Source organism: Cygnus atratus, chromosome 3, assembly GCF_013377495.2.
Source record: "Cygnus atratus isolate AKBS03 ecotype Queensland, Australia chromosome 3, CAtr_DNAZoo_HiC_assembly, whole genome shotgun sequence".
Taxonomy (NCBI): Eukaryota; Metazoa; Chordata; class Aves; order Anseriformes; family Anatidae; genus Cygnus; species Cygnus atratus.
In genome coordinates, this window is record NC_066364.1 from 49702464 (window position 1) to 49727763 (window position 25300).

Sequence of the window (25300 nt, forward strand, 5' to 3'; positions counted from 1 at the left end):
AAATCTGAATTCTGATATTTTTTTTTTTTTTAATATTTCAACTATCCATTTAAAATACGCATTATCATGCACCAACAGACATCTTCTGTGTGGCTTAAGAGTGTCCTCAGCTACTTGGACTCAGTGTTGTTAAGTGAAGTGATTAATTTAGCAACCGCAGCTCATTTATTAATGTCTCCCGTAACACGACACGTATTCTCACCCTGGTTTCGTTATGGATGGATTTACAGTTTGCTTCTGTCTTTCAGCAGTTGAACAACACCTGACAAACACGCAGCCGAGCATTCAGACTCTTCTTTGGAGATAGTCAGTGAAATCCTGCGGAAAAACTCCAAGACCTTGAAATGGCCAAGAGCTAGCAGGAAATAAATCACAACCTTGATAGCTCCACATGCCACGACTCAGCAACAAGAATGACAACTCAAGAACCACCAATTAAAGAAAGGACCATACATAAACAGAAATTCAATTTTCAGCATGCTTTCATTGTTACAAACAGGCCTTGCCATTTCTCAGAGGTTTATTTTTTTTTATAAAAAGCATTTACAAAAATTGCTAGCCAGCAGAACAGAAATACTGCCTGAGAAGATAATGAAATTTTGTTTCATAGTTAAGCATTACCTAGTGAATTAAAGCCTATTGTTTTTAAACAATATCACGAGACTCCTTTAGAAATGCAAAGATGTCTCATCAAATAGTATCTATGATCTTATACAACAAAGCGTGAATTTAATACTGCTTTTACTGTATTACCACCATGGCAGTGTTGCAGCATTTCTGAAATTTTACTTTTTGCCCGATTCACTGTGCCAACAGACGTGCAAGTCTGCTTTTCAAGCACCAAACCACTAAAATGAAATGAAATGGCTTAACCAGCTAAGATGCATTCAAACAGGAATTCTAGCAGTGCTTCACTTCGCCGTTTGCCATCGCAGTCAGAATTCTGCTCTTTGTGTTTCACAGAAAAACAGAAAATAGTAGGCGGGCTCTAGGCTTAAGGAAAGTTTTGATTCCTTGCCTTTTGAGCTCTTATTCAGCAAAGATGTAGGACACCAAAAGATGACTCGCATGGTCTTGCTGAATAGAATGACATTTCTTCTTCTTCAAAAGACCTAAAGAAGTTGTCAAGCATTATCACAAATACAGCTCATTCTGGGAGTTCAGTCCTTCGTTATTTTTAACTAGAAGCCTTGTTTTACCTCCCCCAACCACCGTTACCACAAACCACTTTAATTTTGGAATGGTTTGCCAGTACAATCTCTAAATCAATTGTTAAGTATAGGATTACAAAAAAAGCCCTCAAAGATAAGAACATTGGCAACCTTTGCCATTCATACACCTCTTTCAACGCAGAAGAAGAGGCAGAAAGAGCACGTGCCTTCAGAACCAACGTCCATTGCTGGTCGCAGACACAAGATACACTGCTGCCAGACGTTTTAACTTTCTGAACATCTGCATAAACCACTCGCGTACACCAATCAATCTCCCTTCACTCAGCAGGTGGAGTTTGGAGCCTGGTCTGAACCTGACTCCCAATTAGCTGCACAGCATGGACGCGCAGCTTTAAACATACCAAGATTCGTGCAGAGTTAATCATGCCGGAGGTGAAGCAGCCTACGCAGACGTAGTGGTTTGCTATCACGCAGGCAGCGTGGCAACTGAACACCTGTCCTGCAGGCAAGACGTACATGTTAAACCCAATGAGACGGGGCTTTTCTCCTCCCGACCAACTCACGTGAAGACAAGCATCACGGTGCCTGTAAACCAGACAATAAGCACACACTATTGCCCTATATGGTGTATTACAAGTTGGTTTTACCTTTTTTTTTTTTTTCCTCAAGGAAAACATCAACGTAGATGTGACTGTACTTGATTTCATTTTATATTTTGACTCTCGAGCCAAGAATCGGATAGCCCTCTCTCTGAGGTCAGGCACTCTGCTTCTGACAATGACCGCTTACTCCCAACACCTCTGAAGACAGGCTTACAGGTTTGTTTGTTTGTTGTTTTTTAAATAAAGATAGAGATGCAATAAGAAACTCTTGAAGACAATGAACAAACATTAGGTGGACAGAAAAGAAGAGAGCCGTAAAAAAGTTTAACAAGGAAATACAGAGAGGATAGCCAAGTCATGCTTCCTTTGCAGACTATAGTAAAACGTGCTTTCTAACCAAGATGAATTAGAAACACTTCAATTATGCAAACTAACATTAAAGCTTATGGTTTGGGAAGCCAAGGATTTCCTACTGTGTTCCTAATAGCTGGACAACTAAACTACTGCACTGTTTACTTTAGGATGCCACATTCATGATATGGCATAGCCTAAACATTTTCTTTAAAGAAAATAAGCCTTAATGAGTTAACCACACACACACGCACGCACACAAAGCCTGCTACCTGCCAGACAACCTCAGGCTCTACATTTTTTAATAATGAAATAGCTACTCATGCCATTACATAAATATTATTACATAATATCTCCTTTGTATGCAAAATCAGAGCTACAATAAAATAGGCCCCACTACCTCAATATTGTACCTATTAATCCCACTCATCCACTTCATAATTCAGAGCTGGAGATGCACCAGATCACAACAGCTTTAATACCTCACGTTTCTCTGTATCTGAGAACAGATAATTGGGAAAAATGAAAAATGTCTGTTCTGCCATGTAAGTGGATGAAGGAACGACGCTATTGCTGGGCTATTTTATTACACGTTTTTTGTCTTGCTTAACGTTTAATGTATACGAGCGATACCTTTTTCAACGTGTCAATAAAACACGGAGAAATACCTTAATCCCCAAGGTCAGCATTATACAGCGTAAGCATAAAGGGAACGTAAGCGATGACCCCTTCACACGTCTAACACCTCGGAGAGGAGGCTGTTGTTTAAAAAACACACTGATTAACGCATGGGGAGACAGAAAGGGGCATGAAACCCCTGCTCCCGGGCACCACGGCTGTTTGCCGGGGCGCTGAGAGCCCCGAGCACGGCCGGGCTGCGGGGGGCTGGTGACACGGGGCAGCCCCGGGGGGCAACATGTGGCCGGCGGCGGGGCCGTGCCCGTCTGCACTGCAGCACCCGCCGCCCCCGGGGAAAACAGCGATGATAATAATGATAATAATTAAAAAATAAACCGCTGGGTGAGTGCAACTGCCCCCCCCCGGCCTTCCCCCTTCACGGGGGGCCGGCAGGTGAGAGGCGGGGAGGGGAAGAGAAGGGAAGGGAGGGGAAGGGAAGGGAAGGAGATGGGGAAGAAGGGGAAGAAGGGGAAGGGGCCGCGACCCAGCCACAAAGAGCAGGAGCTGCCTCCCCCCGCGCCGCCGGGCGGGCGGCCACAGGCCCGCCGCCAGCGGGCCCCGCGCCGCAGCGGGTGAGGGGAGGGGTGAGGGGGGTGTCTGTCCGTCCGTCCGTCCGTCCGTCCGTCTCCGTCCGTCTGTCGCTCCCTTACCTGCGGGGGTGGCGCCGAAGACTCTGACGACGGGCACCCGCCCGGCCGGGGCCTCTCGGAAGTGGGCCTGGCAGGGGTCCAGGCCGGGCAGCGGGCTGCCCATGTAGTAGTCGGCGGTCACGATCCTCACTGAGAACATGGTGCTGGCCGCCGCGAGCCCGCACCGCCGCCGCCGCCTCCGCCTCCACCGCCGCCACCGAGGCGCGCGACCGGAGCCGACGCCGAGCTCCGCAACGGCTCCAACCCCCCCCCCCACCCCCGCGCGCGCGCGCGCGCGCCCCCCCCCCCCCAGCCCCCGCGCGCCGCAGCCAGCGAGGGCGCGCGCGCAGCCCCCCGCCCGCCTCCTCCTCTCCTCTCTCCCTTCCCTCCTCGCGCGCGCGCGCACGGCCGCGCGCTCCCTGCCTCCCTCCCTCCCTCCCTCCGCCTCTCACTCCCCCCCCCCCCCCCCCCCCCCCGCCGGCCGCTCCGGGCGCGTGCGCGCGCTCGCCTCCCCCCCCCCCTCCCCTCCCGCCGGGTCGTTCAGGGCCCCGCCGGCCGGCGGCGCCTCAGGGGCGGCAGCAGCACCACCGACACCGCCGCCGCCATGCGTGAGGAGGCCTGGGCTGGCCGCCGGCTCCGCGCTGCGGCTGCTGTTGCCATGATGGTGGCGTCACGGGCGCAACCATCGCAAGACGATGCGGGGAAGGAGGGGGAAGGAAGGCGCCGCCCGCCCCGCCCCGCCCCGGCTGTGTGAGGGGAAATGTCCGCCCGCGGCTCGGCGCTCGGCCGAGCGGGCTGAGGGCGAGGCTGCGGAGCCCCGAGCCGCCGATGGTGCTGAGGGGTGAGGGGCTTGAGGGGCTGAGGGGCTGAGGCAGCGCCGCGGCGGGGCGCAGGGCGGGCCCGGCCGCCATTTTGGACGCCGAGCCGCCTCGCTGCGGGAAGGTGAGTGTCGGCACGCTGCGGGGGCCGGCGAGCCCGGCAGCGAGACTGAAAGGAAAAAAAAAATAAAGCAAAATAAAACAGAACTACACGCAACGGGGGCGGGAGGGGGGAGCCGGGTGATGCCGTTCCCCGGCGCTGCCCGCCGGGGCCTGCGCCCCCTGTGGCCGGAGCGGCGGTGGGGGCGGTTGGGGCCGGGGCGGGGCCGGGCCCTCACCTTCCCTTCACGGCCCGGCCTCCTTCATTAGCCCCCTGCCGTAATTTGGTGGGGGTGGAGGGGTGAAAGGGGCTCCTCACGCCGCCCCCGGGCCTCCAGGAGGGTGTGGTTCACGGTGTGCGGCTGGCTGGGGCGGGCTGCCCTCCAAAACGGGCACAAACCCCCCTGTCACATCCCCCTTGTAGCCTCTTTGTCTCGGAGGTGAGGTGTGGGGGAAATAAGCAAGAGTCGGCGGTGCGGGGGACCCACCTGTATGAACATTCAGCATGCTTACACCTAGAGTTAGGTTGTCACGTGTGCGTGCGAGACCGGATGGCAAGAGCTGGGCGTACGAATCTATAAAACCCGACAGAAGCCCAACATGTAAAACATGTGTTTCGCATTTTCCTTACATGTGTTTTGGGTTTGGGCTTAAACAAAAGGCAGGTCAGGCAGTTGCTACCCTTCGTTTTTTCATTGTAATGAACAGGAAGCTTGCCTGCCTGCTCTGAGGGTAAGCGTTTAGCTACTCTTTCTTAGTAAGCTGTTTATTTTCACTACCTTACCACTGTTTCCCATAAACTCATTTTTATGCAAGCAGAAACAACGTCAAACTACCTAGTCTTCAAAAAATCTTGTATCATAAAAGTGAGTAGTTGAAATAGGGCCGAAACCCAAACTGTTTTCAACTAAAGAATAACTGAGCTACATCTTCATTTTTTATTTTTTGATGGATATTTACTTTTGCAAGGCTAATATTTGGAAAACCTTTGGAAATGAAAGAATGTTCTTTTATGATCACTTGAATTGCATGAAGACTAGTAAATCACTAGGAGGCTGCCAAGCATGTTACCAAACAAAGTTTCTAGCCCGTGCTATTTTAATACATTTTGTACTGCTGCTTAATTAACACTTTCTTGATTTTTCCATCGGACTTTGGTATGGACACTACTTCGTTCCATGCTCTTGTCTTTCTGTTCACGTGACGGTAGGACTTCCTCAACATCGTATCTTCCAACCGCTACATATTTCAGTGACATCTTAATGTGTTTGAACTCTGGCAGATGTGCTTTGGCACCCCTTCCTGCATAGGTGTAAGGTACTACAATATCAGCAGTCCACCTCTGTACTGGGAGGTACCAATCCAGTACTATATTGTGTTGTTATAGGCAGCAGAACATGAGTGTAGCTGCACCTCAGCTGGGTTGGAATATAATCCAAGGCTTTTAAGCTACTGGAGGATTCTGGCTTCTTCTGAACGAGTGCAGTATATGAGATGCAGGCACAAGTTCACATCTGCTAGCCCGGCTGAAGGGGAGGCAGTCGCCCATGACAGGGTAGTGTAGATAGCTGGAATAACAAACTTTTTAGAAGCACAAAGCAAGAGTCACTAAAGCACATCAATCAGTCTTCTATTTCATTACCAAAAAAATTTGTTTATTAAATCAGAGAGGGCTGTGTTTTGAATTAGGAGGAACTGTTGCAAAAAGGAAGACAGTGGGACCGAGACAAGAAAAGTTGATACCTAACCAAGAGCCAGCTTCCTGTTCCTACAGGCTATTTATTCAATTTCTGAATGTGTTGCAAGGCACTTTAAGAAAAAATTAAGCGTCTTTCCTTTTTGATGTAAGTAGCTTGATCCAAGTGGTAGTCTTAGTCATGAAGACATTTATTGGGTACTTCCTCTGAGCTGTACTTTTTCAGTTTCTCTTAATTTCTTAGAACACACTTTGACTGCAAGAAGGATATGAAAGTAGAATAAAGAATTGTCTGCAAGGTCACACTGGGGTAAGGATGTATTTTCGGAAGAGATTTGAGTCAGCACTGTCACGAGAGGTCCCCTGCCTCCCTCTTCATGGTAGTGCAAGTATTGGATTAGCTGCATAATAAATTGGATTTGGGAACTGAGCCAGGTAAAAGAGATCCAACTAAAAAGTTGGGGGTATATTTAACCTAGATCAGGTCCCTTGTCTGCCTCGTTATGTAGGTGTGTGAGTGCCTGCGCTTGCATAGTGGAGGAGGCGGCGCAGGGGCTGAGTTTGAGCAGCAGGGAGGAAAAGAGAACGCTGCTTGCAGCAATGTTGGCTTGTGGTAGCTTAAGTTGATCGCTCGTTTAAGTTGCTGAAGTCAAAAAAGTGTTGATGGTATTGTCAGTAACCCTTACAGGAGGTGATGGAAACAAAGTCTGTTTCTGGATTTTCCTACATTTCAGCTTGTGTGTCAGGGTTTGGCTTTAGTACGCGCTTTATTTGTTGTTCGTGCATGCGTATATGCGGCTATTACGTACGCATTTCGTCATAGCTGATCCCTTATTACCTGAAGATGCCAATGTCCTAGGATGTCAAAAATCGCAAAAGGAAGCGTCGTGGTTAGAGAGCACTGCCGCCCATTTCCCCTGCTGTCTTCAAACTCTGTATGGACTCTGTAAAGTGTTAGTCAGTTTTAAAGCAAGTCACCCCCTTTTTCTCTCCTCCAGTTGCTAAGCAGCAGCTGTTCTCCCAATTAGCCAGCCACGTATTTGCATGAAAATAATCAAGCTTGCATATACAACTGCTTCTAATCATGCAGTTAAACAGCTGTACAGTAAAAAATGGAGTGTTAGTAGTATTAGTTATCACTGTAACTGATTGCTGTCTTAAAAGTTAGGATTTCCATGTAGACTAAAATCAGGACAGCTACTCTTTTTTTTAACAAAAGACACGTCAGTCTTATTTCTCTTAATCCATACTATGTGCCTACTTAGAAAAACTGTTCACAAAACGATACCCGCAGTTCACAAAAAAATGATAAATGCAAATATGAGCAGACAGTCAGCTAGCAACTAAACATGGTAGGGGGCAGGGAAAAGCCACCTCTTCCAAATATCTAATTATAATAGCAAGATCCCCAAAAAATTGGCATTAAAAGGTTAAAGTATCACCCAGAAGGTAACATTTTGTACAGGACATCTTAACTTACAACTGACTTACGTATCCATGTTTGTGTTCCTGTTGATTTCCAAGATACTCAGTTTTTCGAAGGTCTATGCTCTGAAATCTTGGAGTGATCTCTCTGTCTGAGGATGCCCTGGATTTATTCCAACTGTGTTTCAGAGCCAGAGCCGGGTGAGGGCCGTATCTTCTCAGGTGTCGATGCAGGTTACAGAAACACGGTTTCTGCAGGGAGAAAACCTGGGCATACTGGTCTGGAGTAGTGTCTAGTACGCTCAGCATCCCGATCTAGACAGACTGTCTGCATTGCACAGGAACTGAATTTCCCTGTGTGCACCACAGGCTAAGTGAATAAAGGCTAAATCTTCAGACTAACGTATTGGGTGCTATGCTGTGTAGTGCGGGACTACTAAACTTTGACATGCTTTGCCACGTGTAAGAATCCATAGTCTCATGTTAGGCTCAAAGCTGTCTAGAAATGCTGAGAAAGTATCACCTAAATATTCCCCTGCCCAAAGGAGTAAGGGTCTAGTCTTCTCTTGGGATTCTCACTTTGGAGTCCTTTCTTAGTGTTAGGTACCTAAGCCAAGTACAACCTTGATCTTATTTGGGAGATGAAAGTGCAAGGAAAGCTCTCTCTTCTAAGTTAGGCAGATTTGGGGTTTGAAAACGGATAAACGTTTCACATATGGGTGCCTTAACAGCAGGCTAATGGATAAATTCATGCACCCGTGCAAAATATTAGGAAAGATTAGTTTCTGACTGTCTTTATGTTTTAAGAACACTTATTAGACTGGGCATCTTAGGCAAGATACACAGGAAGAGTCTTCATATGACAGTCCTGACAAACCCTTCTTATGCTCTAGGTAGCTAGGCCTGCTTTGGACAGAATTTGAGGCAGCGTTGTGCGTGCCCATCATAGCAGTGGAAAGTCAAGTACTGTGTGGATGTTACCAGATAAAAATCGAAACACAGTATGTGAACAGCAGGGAATTGAGCAACTCCCAAGATGCCAGACTGGCTTAAAGTGCCACCTGGGCTGCAGAATTCATTTGTGGAGGTAACTGTACTTTGGAAATAGTGCTTAAGATCCTAATTCAGGAGAACTCTTAAAAAAAAAAAAAAAAAAAAAAATTCTTGTTGAAGATACCGGGTAGGCAATTGGCTCTGAAGTACAATGCAGTTGGGTTCTGTCAGAAGCAGGGCAATAACACCTTTCATTAATGGTCTTACACCAGTGTCTTGTCACTTGTCAACAGCGTCTTGCCACTAGAAACCTGATGGGAAGACTAACCTAGGTCTCAATTACAAAAATACTTGATGTATCAAAGCAATGTTTTAGCAAAGACTAGTGCCATATGACAAATTTAGTGGGAATCATAAAGAATTGCTAATAGGAAATGACAGTGGATGGTGTTGAAAAGAGAACTATAAAACTGGAAGTTGTAAGTAGAGTCTACCAATCGAGTGTCTTTCGGTATTCTTATTTAGCATATAAATAAAAGTTGCTGGTAACCTTAGTTTTGGAGGAGAACAGGCATATGTAAGAATTGTCCGGGTTGGATTTGTGTAGTAGAAATATCGTAATATCTTGCTTATAAAATGCAAGGTTTTGAACTTTAAAATAGCTGAGAATTTTTTAATGTTTTAATAGAAAGTTATGCAGGAATAACAGGTATTTTTTTCCCCATCATTTTCAGGTCTTGCCTTGGCCTTGCATCAGAAAAACCTACCAGTGAACATGCGTACGGGAAAACACTTAAGTATTCAAGAAAATGATATCATCTGAAATGTAAAAATGAATAAAGAATTACACGTATGTAACAAAGCAGAACTTACCGCTTTTTTTTTTTTAGTTGAAAAAGTGTCTTTATTGATTAACAGCATTAGAGTTACAAGCGTCATACAAGAAAATTGACAGTAAACACTTCATTTTGGTTCCCGAGATAAGACAATATTCCTGATCTGTTCTTTGCTGACAGAATTCTGTATTCAGGATGGGTTGAGGTTCCCTCCCATGCTAGGAGAATGACCTGTTGTCAAGAACAAATATTTACATGGTTCTGTAATGAGTTCAGGTTAGCATAACAAGAACACACACATTGTTAGGGAACAGCTAACAGTATAGTAACAAGTACAGTTTATTGATTGTATGTATGATGATGAGAAGTTCATAAATGAAATTTGATTAAGATGAACTGATTAAGTCTTAGGTAATTGAGGAGTAGTGCTAGAGCTGATTTTATGAGAGGTATTGCTGAATCACAGTGATTAAAAAAATAAAACTGTCTACTGCTTAGGTCTAATGACTAAAAGTTGGGTATGGACATAAAAGAGAAAATTGTGTATAATGACATCTAATATTTGAACATTAATACTGTTTGTGGGAATGGTGTGCTCGACAGTGAGGGTTACTGGCAAATAGTGGAGTGATGGGGAAGAATTTGAGTGTTTGAGTAGCTTCTGTTGTAAAAAGTAAAAGTCATTGGTTTATTTTTACAACAGAGCTACCAGTTGAGGCTGGGTGTAGATGATCCTTCCATCGCCTTTCTGGGAGGAAGTATGTGTGACTGGATGGGACTAACTTAAAATACATATCATTTATTTGTACACATGTGTATGTGTGTACATAACGCTCCCAAATTGAAGTTTCTCTTCCATGCAACAATGCTCAGGTAAATGGTTGTAGGAATTGTTTTTAAATTAACAAACATAACATAATTTTTCATATTATTGTTCTGATAAATAGCCAAAACATTTAGCTGATACTCTCCATGGAGGAATGTGTCTGATGTGAAGAGAGTTAGCCCAAATGGTTCAAACAGTGAGTAATTAAAAAAGATTTCATAATGGAAAAATTTCAAGTAGTGTAACTGCAAAAAGTCCTATTAGTCTACTGTGGCTTATGTAGGCACATACATGCACTTACGGTGATTCAAATTTTTGTTGTTTCAATATGTGAAATGTGTTTTTGTGAATGAATCACAGAAATGGGACTGGATGGGAAGTGGTGAAACCCATTTCATTTTAAATGCTGTATTTTTTCTGCCATGTAGTCTGACTTACGGGAGGCATTCCCCATTCATGCATCAGACAAAGCGAAAGAAGCCTCAGTCCAATATGACAGCCATCTCTTATCCAGGAGGAGACAGGAGAGTCGCTATCAGAGTAAACTTGAAGTGCTGTAAGATTAAATTAGAGATGGGAGGGACCAATTAAATGCTTTGCCCGTCTCTGTCAGTATTGGGTCCTGTAACATATGGGTGCAGACTTTATGCTGGAGTTCCAGATACCTACTTTCTTTTTTTTCCATTAGGACAATTACCCATACTTTAGAACTCAGTTTATGTTTCCAGTATTGTCTGAATCTTTCTGTTCCTAGTTAATTATATGTGTATAACTTTTTATCACCTCATATAATTATTTTCTTTTTTGGTGTTTGTTTCTTTCAAATAATTTTCCAGAACAAGCTGAATGTTAAGCAAAATAGCATTTTGAACTCTTTAGTTGCCTACCTTAAGCTACACTTGCTGAGTTTTGTTACATTTCCTTTTGAGTCTTTCCAGCTCCCAAAGAATTTGTGTTATTTTTATGTGAATTCCATCCAATTTGCTGAGATCTTTTTGGTAAAATGCCTAGAACTCATTGGTGAATTCCAGGTGTGGTTACAAAAAGCGTGGATGAAGAATTCATGGTTTATGTCCATACAGTCTTTTATTTTGTTTCAGGCATCTATATGACCTCCATGTGTAGGGCAGAATGAATTGCCAGAGGGTATTAATGTTTGGTTCACCAAGAGGCTTGAAGTGCTTAGTTAGTTGTTCATAAAGAAAATGTTCTACAGTCTGCCCTAGAGCTATAGAGAGGGAAAGCGTTATCTTCCTGCTCCAGGATACAATGCTTCCAAGTATGCAAGTTAAATCTAAATTAGTCTTTTTGTTGGTATTCTGTTACAAATTTATTTGCAGTTTCTGCTTGCTTGTTATCCTTAGATCCTTTACAAATATTATGCCTTGGGGTTATTTCCATCCTATTGAATACATTCCAGAATATGTTCCAGAATATTTTTCTCAGTCTTTTCCGTAGCAGTAGCTTGCTTTTTCTTTAACTTAACTTCATCTTGCTGTTTTCTGACTGCATTTGAGCCACACTAAATTACTTTCAGCTATCTCCATGTCCTCAAAGTTGTCCACATTGTGGCTGCTCAGAGATTAATGAAGACATCAAAGAAAACAAGGCCTCATAACAGTTCCTTTGGCACCGCGCGCACACACACATACGTTGCTGCATGTCCTTTTTCCTAGAAGTCTTTTATTTGCTGACAGTTTTTACAGTTTTATCTCGAGCCCTACAATATTCACTGTTTTCTTTAAGCTTCAGAATTTTTACACAGTCCTTGCTTGTTGTATAATCGCCTCTCGTTCAGCACTGTAATCTATCCAACACATTCTGAGGGATTTGGAGGTTTCGTGAGAGCACCAAATGCTTTCCTGAACTTGGAGTATGTAATATCTAAAGATTTCCTTTGGACCTTGTATTTTGTTTTGGCTTTTGGGAAGAGTGTTATTTGTTCTCTGGTAAGCTAAATATTGCCTAAGATTCTATTGTCCTTTAAGGCTAACATGTTCAGACTCGCTTGGCCTAAAGTTGAGTTTAGTGAGTCTAGTGTAGTTTAGAATTTCAAAGGTAGTGTTCTTATCTGGATGTTAAAAAACAAACAAACCAAAAAAACCCTAATTTTATGTGGCAACTACTGAAAACCTGGTTTAGAAAATGTTCGCTTAGTACTGAGCTTAGTACTCTTTTTCTGTACTCACGCTGGTGGGGCTTTTCAGTGTTTTCAGGGGGTTGCTTCCTCCAATGCAGATCTTAATGGTGTAGTATATAATCAGGAGCAGGAGAAAAGAATGGTGTACATACGTTCAGATGTATCTTCCTAAAATGCAGAAAGTCACAGAACACCATGGAACTATTTAGTAGATACTATTCAGTAGATATCTGATATTTAGCCAGCAACTAGTGACATTTTATGTTGGTCTGACATCCGTCAGTTAACACAGTTGCACTTCCTAACTCTTTCCAAAATCAAAGCACGCTTCCATTTGAAGATGCGAATACTAGTATTTATGCTAGTTAATAGTACTGTAAGTATTATTAGATGTTGCTAGGTAAATGGCACATCTGGGAAAAGGCAATGCAAACAGAGTGGCTACAAGTAATCCCGGAAAGATTTTACTGGAAGTGCTTCCAGAACCTGGTCTTCCTACGTACAGATGCCCTATATAAATACTTTTGTGTGTGCTTGAGGTATGTATAGATAATTATTGTTATGGTCCACTGATTACAGTAATATCTGCTGAAGGTTGACGCTGCACAAGTGCAGGTCCCTTCAGCAGACAGACCTACCTCAACAACTTTGGAGTCTGGCAAATAAAATTAATTTTCTTACCAGTACGTTGGTCGTTTTGTATCTCAAAGCATGAGACAGATACTGTTCGAGATACAAACTTAGGAAGAATACATATTTATAGAGTAGATCTGTTACTCTAATGGGATACGGTACTGGAAGTTAGGAAATATTGAAAGGAAAGACACCATAATTATGTATATTGGTTATGGACTTGTAGTCAAGTAGAGAAATCAGATACATTCACTCTGGAAGCTGTGCAGTTAAGTGACTGAGACTTGATTCTGTTACAATGTGGTCTGTGTTTCTTGAGTAGTCTTGCAGCTGCTGCAGTTAGAAAAGCAGTGATAGCTGTTTTCCTTCAGAAGCATTAACTTGATGGCTTGGCTAATAAGGATTTTGCTTAGTGCTGTTTAATCTTAAAATAATACCTACTGTGCCATATTCCAGTCTCCCCACCCACAGCACCGTCACCTTCCTTTTCCTATACTACTTCAAAAGCTATTTTGTGGAGATAGCATTTTGAGTAGCTGTGTTTCTCAGGACAGAACTTAGGCTTTTGACCTGCTTGGTATTTTTCCTCTAATGATTACGTGATTTGTTCTCATTAGGACCATGTTTTGTTTTGTTTTTTTTTTTTTCAAAGAAAAATTGTTGATTGAAAGTATTAACACTCAAGGAAAAATAGGAAATGGTTATGTTGTAAAATGAAAGGGTATCAGATTGTTCAGAGAGGGAAGGGAGCCTTCCAAGAAGTGATCACATTCTCACACAGCTTTAAACACATTCTTTATCTTTAAAAGGAAACAGAAGAGAATCACTCAATAAATCAAATGTAGTCCTGGTCTCGTCTGCGAAACTGTATCATTCTGAAATAAGGACTTAGGTTTAGACATTGGAAACAACTGTCAGTGCCAAGACCTCTTGTGCTTTGAGAGAAGTGGGTATGTCTTTCATTAGATGATACCTTTCTTGCATCTCTTGATTGTTTTTCTTCCTCATTGTGTGAAGATAGCAGTTATGGTGGCTGTTCTGGGTGAATCTTTAGGTACCCATTAAAAAAAAAAATGATATTTTTGTACTGCAATGAAAAAGCTCTTCAAATCAGCAGAAAGGTGTTTTTTTTTTTTTATTGTCTGTTTGTTCAGAAAAGGAAACTGGATTTCTTACCAAAAAGTCTCCACCTTGACTTAGTTGTTGTTGGCAAAAAACCCACCCTGTTTAAAGATCACATGTTCTAGCTGCAATTTTTAAAATCTGTTTTTTGATAAAGATTTCACTGCCAGCAACCTGAGTTTCTCTCTATTGCTCCAGCACCAGATTACCAGTCAGTTCCCTAATTCTGTCTTTTTCTGACTGGTACAGAATTGCTTTTTGCCTGGAGTAATGCAAAAATTGGTTCTTTTAGGCAAAAGAAATCAGCAGCATCCATGCGTTGCAAATTCCTTCAGAGTAGCTTTATCTTTTATCACTCTTTGAAAGTATTAGCATTTTAAAAATTAAATGGTTCTGTTTAAAAGTAAATTTTGCTCAGATAAGGAAAAAACATGGAAGTAGTTGCTGAGAGGGATAAAGTGCACTACCTGGAAATGTACGCTTTTCTTCTTGTGTCCTGATGGAAAAGGAGATGAACAAGCATGTTAGAGTCACAGCATTTCTGTAAATATTGTATTGTTAGCATAATTTATTAGCATGTCCTTAATAAAACCAAAACATTTCTAGCTAACTTTATTTCAGTCATCTATAAAATGAGAACATTGTTACTTCAGAGGTTAAAAAAAAATCCAAGTTGCTTGGCATTAAGTGTCCTGTGAGAGCAGAATTCATGATTTCCTCACTGGGTTCCTTGTAACGTTCCTTACCGTATCTTACCTGTTATATCCTGTGAACCTAGGACTAGGGAGCTTGCTGGGTCTCCCTGTGTCCAGAGGCTGTCCCCTGAGCCTGTGGGGGCATTGATTGTTATGGGCCCACCCAGACACCGTGAGCGATGAGCAGTCTGGAGGTCAAACGTCTTCTGTGGTACCACTCTGCTCAACAGCACGAGCAGGGCAGCAGTGTCTCAGATAAGGTTTTGTAAAGGTGCCAATCTGCCAAACTCAGATGAAGACTTTTAGAAAGTCTTAGATTCAGTCCCACTGATTTCTTTCTTTTCAAAGTGCTTCAAATGCATTAATTACTCTTTGGAACATCCAAATAAATGAGTAATAAGGGCACTTGCCTAGGAGTCCTTAGTCCCTCCACTCGGTACTATGTATGCAAGCTGTATAATCACTGTTTAATGAAAACATCTAAAACAGGCCTAGGAGATTAAAGCATCCTTATTGTCTCTGGCCTCAAAAGTCTTCCATTCCCCAGCCCTGATTGGCAAAATCTCAAGCTGGAGCTAAGAGATACTTGGTATGCAACCATCTGCTGATGGGGGTGCTCTCCTATGAGATGGGAGAGGCTGGTTTGAAGTCCTTCAAGCAGTGGAATGCCTAAAATCCCATCTACGGTTTCCTCTCCAGCTGCTGCTGAATAATGCATTGTCCTAACCTCTGTGCCATGATGTAAGAGTAGGCAACAAAGGTATGTGTCCCAAAGGAGGGGGAGAAATTCCTAACTTCTGCCAAGGCTTAGTTCTAGGAAAGCTCTCAGGCAGCAGATGTAAATTTGTGCCTGATGACTGACTTAAATTTCGCCAAGGAGAGAGGCGGACTGAACAGCAGTAAATGGCCTTCTGTAACCTGCTTTCTGAGCTGTCATAAGTGTGTCTGTGGTTAAAACTATGAAGAATGCAGGGTTCTTGTGCATTCCTGTTGCTAGGTACTGCTTCTCTTGGAGGACTAAACTCTCCAGTTTCATACGTTTACCCATCTTTATCATTCAGGTAGAGTGCTACTTAGTGCGAATAGCAGTGTTCTATACTCGGTTTGCATGGGCATAAACGGCCACACAAAGCACAAAGCTGTAAAGAATTAGGGCAGTAGGTTTTATTTCTAATTAGGCCTCTAATCCTACAGACCACTTACGGTTTTGCGTTGTGATATGTTCATGCTGTCTTAAATGGGACTACGTACCTGAGTGGAGTTCTGGGTGTAATTGCGTGCGGGTTCCGATCTGGGCCATCACATTTTTGCTTATTATTCATACCGTAGCGCTGTTACGAATCGGGTACCTCTGCGTTACCCCTTGCCCAGTCAGGGTGAGGGGAATCTGAAACTGTGTAATGGTTTGAGGGGAATCTGTTTCTGTGTAATGGTTTGCACTCCATTTCCATGCCTATCCAAACTAAGCGCTTGCTAAAGCGCATCATACAGAGTATTTCAGCTGTGGGGTTAAGAGTCACAGGGCATAGATTTTCAATGCAGAAGGTCATGAGGCTGCAGTTTCACTGGGCTGTGCGTTGTATTTGGATAGACAGATACTCAGACAGTTAATGGTAGTGCAGAATGCTTTAATGATTTTCATTTGCATCAAGCTGTTCTCACCTCTTAGTAACATAATAGATAAATAAAAGAGGTCTTTTGTTTGCTCTTCGTGAAAGTTACCAGTGATTAAGTGGTGCTGAGGGAACAGACTCATGCTCTCATTTAAAAATAAAAAAAAAAAAGACAACCATCAAAGCTGACTTCAAAGTGACCTGCTTCATTTTGATTTAAAATGGCACTTGAATAATTTTATTTTAATTTCCTAACATTTCCTAACTCAAAACACAGAGCTGGTCATTGCTAACAAAATACAGAAATAGTTGTTAGATCAGACCCAAAGTTCTCATCATCTGTTAGGGTGCTCTTTATGGTGTTGAATTACAAACAAAGCTCCGTACACTTAGACAAGCTTTTCTTCCAAATGGATTCAGCAGTCACTCTTATTATGAAAAATTATATCCAGAATGTTGTTGCAGGTAAATTGATATCTTTTTGCACTATACTGTGGTGTCAATGACATTTCATAAGAAAGTCCAAGCCAAGGGCTTGCTAGAGCAAATCTTTTCTTAAGGTGTTTCCTACAAGTTTTATTCTCAGATTTGGAATTTCCCTGTGGAAGATTTCCGCAAACCTTCCTGGAACATGGCATATCCTCTTAAGGATAGGGAGACTTGGACAGTGACTTGGGCCCTTGCAGCTCAGCATCAACTTCTTGGGGACCTCTGCCACGCCTCAGCACAGAAGAGCCTCTTGAAAAGGAGTCAAAGGAAGTCTGACTATGTTATATTTTCAACCATTTTCTGAAGGACTTCGTGTCCTTTCAGCCTCTTTCAGTGTTACCTGTAAAAAATCTGAGTGGCCTTCACAGCACTTCGAAAATAAAGCTCTCTTCTTAGATACATTTGCATCAGAATGTTTGTTCCTGATTTATAGGACCATGCATCATGACTCCATTAGCCTGTTCTTAGCATTGTCACCTCAGTGCCAGTATTTTTAAATATTTTTTCCCCTAGATATGTTAGAGTTTCAGCTTTATGTGTGATGTTGAAAACCACAGCCGCTGCATATCTTGAATACCCAAATTTCCATTGTCTCCACTTAGGGTACAAGGGTACAATATTCCTGATGTCAGCAAGGATAAACAGTCTTTCATGTACTTGGGTCTTTTATTTTCAGCTGATAACTTCTAGTCCTTTCAGTTTCTAGCCTTCTGCCTTAGAGATAATGATCTTGAGTACTTCTGGTGGCATTCAACTTCTCTCTTTCAATTCCTGAGTTATTTAAATCAGGATACAGAGCCTGACTTCGTGTATTTGGAATACCTTCCATTTTCACGGAATGAATTGGGTATTTGGGGAACACAAAATATGCAAATGCAGATCTGCTGAATGCATAGTTTTATGGCCCTTCTGCTTTGCATTGGCTGTGTGATTTGTCCACTGTTTGACTGGGGCTAATTAAATTACTGAATGTACAATAAGAATATATTAGTCCATCTTTTCCTTTGCTGATTTTAATTCCTTTACTCCTCCAGTTAATTTTCTTTCGAATCTGCCTTTGTGTTCTCAGTGTAGCATAAAAGGACCAGGCAACAGCCTGAAAACAGGGGCGGTTGAGGGAAATTTCCATCTGCAGTCAATCTCCCCCACTGCAAGAGCAGCGTTGGATATCATTACACGTACGATAAAGATGGCTGAATTCAGCAATTGCTGCCTGACTAGCATAACAATTCCTTAGCAATTTGTTACAGGTTGGGAGGGCAAGGGTTTAGGATGACGTCTAGGAAGAGATCTTTGCACATGAGGATATGATTCTACCTTGGGTTAAGAATAAAACACTCTTTGCAGGTATGCATAATTCAGATGTATAGTAAGATGCAAAGTGTCTTCACGCATGGGAATCAGATCCACTACTGGCAACATGTATCAGTACGTGTAGACAGAGATGTATTTTACATGTATTAGCAGTGTAGTTTCTGTGTTTACAGCATAACAGCCTTGATCATCTTAATCCTGGGTTTTTGCCCTACGCTTACGCGCAACACCTGGAAGTAAAACTTATCAAGTATCTCTCACTAAGGAGACATTGCAGAAGCAAACGCTGTAAGCGAAGGTGGAGCACTGTAGCTGATGCAGACAGAGAACTAAAGCAGCCCTACGTGTCCTTGCTATAGTGGGAAAATTTTGTTCAAGCACGTCCTTATGTTTTTAATAGAGGGGCAGAAAATTGCTTCTGTGTGGCCATCCCTGCTCAGAGATTCTTCAAAACCAACGTTTTCCATTTTTCCTTCTTTATTTCTTTTTTTGGCTAGCAGTTGCCTCCATGAATTAGATTTATAAACTATGAATCTAAAGAGGATAAAATGTTGTCTAGAGAATTTGATCCAGATGTATGTTAGGGTTTCAATAAATATCCTATAAGCATTTAGGGTGAAGAAGGTTGCTGGGTTTTTTGTTGTTGTTTTGTTTTAAATAATCATCCTGGTTAACTTACAAGCAGCCAAATTCATTCTGTGTAAAAATCCAGGAAAGTCAGTAGTATTTCAGCAGGGATTCATGTGGCCCTTGGGTTTTGGACTGTATCGTATTGCAAGCTCCTAAAATAAGACTGTTTGGAAAGCTACGGGCTTCCCATCTTTTTGTCTGGAAAAGTTATAAAATGGAACAGGCAGGCTTTTCACTGAGCTGCTGAGAATGCAATTCTGGCTATGCAATCAGGACTAAATAAGGAGCAAGATCTGCACTAAAAATAGAAATGGAGGCTGATCCAACTGCAGCATGAGTTACAATCCTTGCAAAGCGAAGGATTGGTAGGTTCAATTGAGGACACGCAGTTGCAGAGAATCAAATAAACTTCATCCTGCTCCTATAAAGCCATCATACCCTAGCTGCTCTAACCGGATTTTTACCAGTCAGCAAAACTATTAATCATCCTGTAAATTTACATGTTATTTCAGATTCAGATTTCTTTTTTAAAGAGAGGATTATATTTACCACATAGTAAGGGTTGGTTTTATGTAACTTTGGAGAATATAGGGGAAAATGGCACAGATGGATTTACTGCAGTTTCTCACGGCTGGATGAATAAATTCTTACCACTCTTTTGGGTGTTAAGCTAATGTGCCTGCTGACGTTAGGGGACTCTAAGTGGGCATGCTCAGCTCATTTGGCTATCTCACCGGGCCTGGTGCCTTGTCACAGACTGTACAGTTCACAGTGTGTTCTTTGAGGGAAGTTACTCTGCTTGTTTAAAGAATAAAGTCCAGAATGCTGTAGGCCAGTCATTCCTTCCCTCTACTGTATTTTGTCCTATCGTGTCCTGTCCTGTCTTATCCTATCCTTTATTGGTAGCACAGTTCAGAAAATGTTCATCTTTTATTTGTCTATTTTGTTTTAGGTACCACATGCCTCATGAGCTTAATCCCAAAACTTGCCTAAGGAGTTCAAATACATTCCTTGATACAGAGTAAATTAATGTCACTTATTTATTGTTAGGAACACTGAGCTATTAAATGTTTGGTTTACATGAGCACAGCCAGCTGCAGCTATGTACTGCTTTCTTTCTTTGCCTGTTCCTTCAAAAAAATTAGAGGTTATATAACAGGCTTAGATAATTCATTGTATATTTTCAATTTCTTTAAATATGGTTACATGTGAAAATTAACAAAATTGGTAGACAACAAAGCAATCTCCTCTGTTACTTAAAAGTATTAATTTCTGGCTTTCAGTGAGCTGCAGAATTTGTTACTGAAAATGCACATTGTTCACGTACCTGTGCCTTTTAACCACAGGGGTAGCTCAGTCAAATTGGAAGACAGTGGAAGAGAAGCATCTGGATCCTTTGACACATGGGAAAGCTTAGACAGCAGTGAGAGTATGTGGAAGACGACCAAAAGACAGAGATCATCAGACTTTCACAGGCCAAGAAAAATGCACAGTGTCAGTGAGTCACAAATCAGTTGTTGCAGTTTCCTTCCTTAGCTCCGTCCCCACCAGAATATCAGCTACGATATTTCCTGTCTCCAGACTCCCGTCCCAGCACCCGTAGTTCCTCTCTTCCACGTCCCACACTGAGTGCACAGCTTAGCAGAAGTCGAAAGCAGCTGCCTCACAGAAAGACATGTTGATCAACACAATCGTCTTGATGGGGAGGAAGCAGCCTCCGTCTCCAGCTGAGTTCAGAGGCCTGTTGTTGTTGTTGCTGTTGTATTCTCATTACTTACGCTTATATTTGAAGAGCTGTATTTTCTGAGGGGAAGAAAAAAGGAGAGCATGCAGTCCAGGAGGCATAGCGAAGGGATGATGATCAGTAATTGCAGTGAGTAATTAATGGTGAAATATATATATCGTTATGTTTTGGTCACATTCAAAACTTACACAGATTACTTCATTTACCAACTTCAGCTAAAGACTACACAGGGCTTTGTTCTCATTTAACTATGGGCTATGCATGCCCCGTTTTTGTATACCTTTAGCTATTGTTCTTTGGTACAAATCATTTGGTATAATAAAAGCAACATAAGCCTGCAGTGCAGATACACAAATATTAGTGACTTTATGGAAATAAGCTGCGTACTTGTAGCAGCTTAATCATTATGCTTTAAAAGACCACACCCAATCCAACAAAGGATTTTGAAAATTATGTATGCAAAGAGAAAAATAATTTTAATAACATGTTTTAGGTAACTGAAGGTTATAGAAAGAGGAAATGGTTTTACTTGAACTCACAGTTTCAGCCTAGGTAGATGCTTGTATGAACATTGTACCAGTTCACAGTGAGTTTGGTTATAGGTTAGGAGACAATGGTGGTGTAACTGAAGTGTTAAGAGATAGCTGTTCATATTCAGTTTGGGAGTTATGTAATTCTACCTTAGCTGCCTTTTTACTATTAATTTTGAATGTGATAAAGACATAGGATTAATTCTGCAGGTCCTTACACATGCAGAATGAATGAATTCAAATTAAGGATTTTTTTTTTCCTTAAGTAGGATTTGTTTGTTTTTGTCAGAGCCCTTCCAAAGTACAAGGAGAGGTCACAGCTGTTCTTTTCATTCACATGTAATCTGGTAAAACAAACAACATATGTATCGAGCATAAGAGTTTAGCACTCAGAACACAGGGATTTGTATATGAATTTGAAAACTGTAAATAACAAATTATGGTTAACCTTTATCCTACCGCCCATCAACCTGATTTGTTAGTAAAGATTTGTGTTGGAATTGAGGTTTTCATGTGCTACATTGTTCAGAAAAATAACGCTCTCTCCAAGTGCAAGATAACAAGGTCCACGTTTACATTCTCAGCTTTAATTCTAATTGTCGTGTCTTCTAGATTTACATAATTAGTACATTTACATAATCACTTAAGACCTTCATCTGCACTCCAATAAAAGTAGACCTGACCTCAAACCTTGCTGAAAAATCACACTTACTCACATTTTGTACTGCAAGCATACAGGACTGACCACAGATGTGGGCGCACAGCCTTTTCTTGAGAGCTTCATGGCACCTGGGTACCTGAGTGAGCTTGGTGGTTCAGCACACTAGCACAGAAATGCTCACAAGCATTCTGCTGGCAGTCCGTGCTGCCATAATATATCTGGGGCAGATAGGGCCTGGGGAGGGGAGGTGCAGAATATGGTGTGCTTACATCTGGTCCGAAGGACTTTTCATTCCATTACAGTGTAAACATAGTTGTGATGTTATTTACCCTGTGAGAAAGAACATCCACATACTGAGGATTAAAAAACAAACCCAAAACATGTCACTGAGTTTCTTGCAAGTCAAGTAGTAAGATTAGCTGAATGCTCTGTAAATACTAATCAATTTGTCTTTCTTTTTATTTTCCTTGATGGAGACAGCTACAGAAACCCATCAGTTTGCACATTGTCACAAGGAGATTTGCTTTTGCAGTAGACATTGAACTTCCCTTTGACTTTCTCAAAGCACAGAACCTTTACCTCTCATTTCACTCTAAAGATACTGACAATTCAGGGGAAATATGCTTGCTAGACTGAAACAAGAAAAAGCAGACAAATACTTCAGTGCAGAATAGGTGTTTGCAATTCTGTTAGATGATAGTAGCGAAGATGAATTTCCTGTAGGAAATGAGTAACTCGTGGGATATGGGCTATATCTTGTCACCATATAAGTCATGACAGAAAGTTATCATCTGATAGTTTTTGGATGGCCTCTTTACAGTTAGGTCAGACCTTAAAAACAGTTTCCAGTGGACAAATACTTGCAACAGAAAAGCCATCATGATTGTTAGCTATCTTATATGGCTTCGTGTCAATACTGTGCGAGTGGCACAGTATTGATGCCAATGCCAATACTGTGGCATTGCTGTCTGTTCCAGGAAGAAATTAAATTATGATACTTGCATGAAGTCTTTTGTGTGTGTGTGTTGTGCATAGTCTACAAAGTAGCTGGGTAACAGATTTCAGCAGACACTCCTGTTCGAAACACAGGCAGGAAATCAAGAATATTTGGAGGCATCTTCTCAAAATAGAATTGTCCTGAATTGACATCTTCAGGTCAACAAGAAGTTGATTTCTGCATTTCAGGCATAGGTGTTTCCATTTATACTTACCTGCCAATCCTTCTAATTAGCAGATTACTTGGCAAAATCAGTAGGACTCAGCAAAATTATCTTTTTAATCTACACTTGCCAAAAGAGTTCTGGTTTCCAGATATCCTGAACAGGATAGTCCTTAAGGACTTCTCTGCATTCGGAGCCACAGAACAAAGGAACAGTTTGATATCTGGACTTAAAGTTGTTTCCTCTCCTATCCTGAATGCTGGATGGCTGTTAAGTATAGGAACTCCTGCTTTTCACTTGGTCTTGATCAGTGGTAAGAAGGCCTATGAGGCAAATTTAATTGGTGAAGGAAATGAGATTTTCCTCCTAGAGCTATGAAATATCTCAAATACATGTAAGGAATCGTTGCGTGACATTTTAAACTATCTTCTGGCTTTAGAGCAGTAGCCAATCCTGAAAGGTTGAAAAGAGTTCAGAAGTCTGTACTCAGTGGCTTCTCCCACCTCACTGATTCTTGAAGGATCCAAGCAAGGTAAATATGACAGTTCTCCTATCTCAGATTGAAACCTGTGCCTGGACCCATCAGGCCCCTCCTTGGCAACAGCTTTATGCTCTCAATGACTTCTGTCAGCTAAAATGACCTCCTGGAGGCTGTCACCAGCGAGAGGAGCAAAGGAGGAGCTGATCCCTCTCTTCTAAGTGGTTACAGAGCACGTAATAACATCCTCTGATTTCTGCCAACAGTGGTTACAGGGCTCCATCTGTACTAGAAAATCCATCTTTCCGTATTCTTCCCTCAGACCACACGTTCCAGGTGGCAGCGTCATCTCTCCACGCTTGGGGTGTAACCACTGCCCTGTTAACTACGAAACGTGAAGTATTTTAAGACATTCATTTGACATTTCCTACCTAGTTGTATTCCCCACTGCAGGTCTGTTTTAAGATTGTTATGGCAGGTCACAGTCCAGGTAAAGCATCGGATCTTGATCTGTCAGCAGCATCTGCGTTGGGAATTTCACCAAGGAAATTATTTATCTTAGGCATCTACAGAGCATATACTTGAAACTCTGTCTTCCCAATTTGATGGATGTCACGTAGAGTATATAACTACTTTTGGTGGGAAGGAACGTAAGTGATGTCCCAACCACAACCACAAGACTCTGCCATGGAAGAAACTGATGATTGCTGTGGAGTACACTGTGATGGAAATACGGCGATGTATTGCGTGCAGGTAGCTGCCAGGAGGAGGATCTTAGAGCACGTTACCTATCAGTAATTGATTAGTGCTGGATATGTGCATATCCCAGCCAGCCTCCCATTCTCTTTTTGTTACAGTCCTGCACACCTGGAAATTCTCATACACATAGGGTGCACTGCGTGTGCTATTGCCCAAATTAAAATCTTAAGGAGCCTGAAGGCTTATATGTGCTATACCACATAAATAAATGTTCAGCTCTGGCAGATATGCATTTACACCTCTCCTAGAACTCTCGTTGCTATATCGTAAGTAACTTTTCATTCATTCTGAGGCATAAAAAGCTTTTCTACAGGTTTCTCGTGCAATTATAACAATATCTGATAGCGTAAGGATGTTCAATCATACAAATAAATAGCTTGTTTTAAAGCTATGCCTGCACAGCAAGTGCAGATATTTAAGAACCCAAGTAAAATTTTCAATGCGTTGCCAGGCAAACAGTTTTAAGATGGAGGTAAACCCTCATCCCTAAAAGCAAAAATATGGACCAATCTACACAGAAATAAAAATTGGCAAGAAAAGATCACATTTGCTCTCGAAGAATTCCGTACATTTCCAGATTACAGCCAAGCAAAACCCAGGTACACATCTGTCTCCAATCTGCATACTTGCAGGATGTATCTTCTGCCAATTCATCCCTTAAATAATTTCTGGGTAATCATATTGTTGTCATATACAGTTGCTCGAACTTATTCAGTGTCTCATAAATAATAACAGTAAACAAAACCGGGGAGTAGATATCGCACAGGGTGATGGGAAAATAAGGACTAAGGAGGCTAAAAAAAAAGTAAGAAAGACTGGGAAAATAGAGAAGAGCAGAAGGAGAGCAAAAGAATAAGCTCTGAGGAAAGTCAGTGCCAATAAATGTAATACCCTACTCTCAAGAAAAAGAGAATAAAGCACAGATGGAAATGGGAGGATATGTTCATCCAAATCCATTATAGGAAAGCAAGCTGATTGTTTCTGTTATGTTCTTTACGGTGTTTTAACACTACTTCTGTATAAAATCATGCACTGTCATTGGTGAGGGAAAGGTATACCTGGAATTCAGATGGTTCCTTAAAAGGAAGCATGTGCTGTACAAATAGTGAAGCACAGAGACAGGAAATAAATGATGGTGGCCATTCCTAGAGAACTCACAGGCCTTCTGAAAGCTAGGGATCGAATTCAGACTTCATTCTCCAGTTTA

At 42.1% G+C, this 25300-nt stretch overlaps 1 protein-coding gene and 2 long non-coding RNA genes across 3 annotated transcripts in view; 1 reads left to right on the forward strand and 2 right to left on the reverse strand.

Annotated features, from left to right (window-relative positions):
* Positions 1-3679, reverse strand: part of LOC126913251 (DNA polymerase zeta catalytic subunit-like) — a 54398-nt gene extending 50719 nt beyond the window's left edge. The window contains exon 1 of the mRNA XM_050709818.1: positions 3454-3679. Within this exon, the coding sequence (XP_050565775.1) occupies positions 3454-3592 (139 nt within the window). The 5' untranslated portion in view covers positions 3593-3679. The remainder of the gene's footprint in view (positions 1-3453) is intronic.
* A 301-nt stretch (positions 3680-3980) lies between these two features.
* On the forward strand, positions 3981-9325 carry LOC118244159 (uncharacterized). Its single transcript, XR_004777475.2, has 2 exons — positions 3981-4374; positions 9198-9325. It is a non-coding gene; the product is annotated as an uncharacterized LOC118244159 (long non-coding RNA).
* A 4361-nt stretch (positions 9326-13686) lies between these two features.
* LOC118244160 (uncharacterized) lies at positions 13687-22557 on the reverse strand. The gene is made up of 4 exons (XR_004777476.2): positions 21752-22557; positions 20089-20564; positions 14488-14516; positions 13687-13946 (listed from the first exon to the last, which is right to left on the reverse strand). It is a non-coding gene; the product is annotated as an uncharacterized LOC118244160 (long non-coding RNA).
* Positions 22558-25300: the final 2743 nt, after the last annotated feature.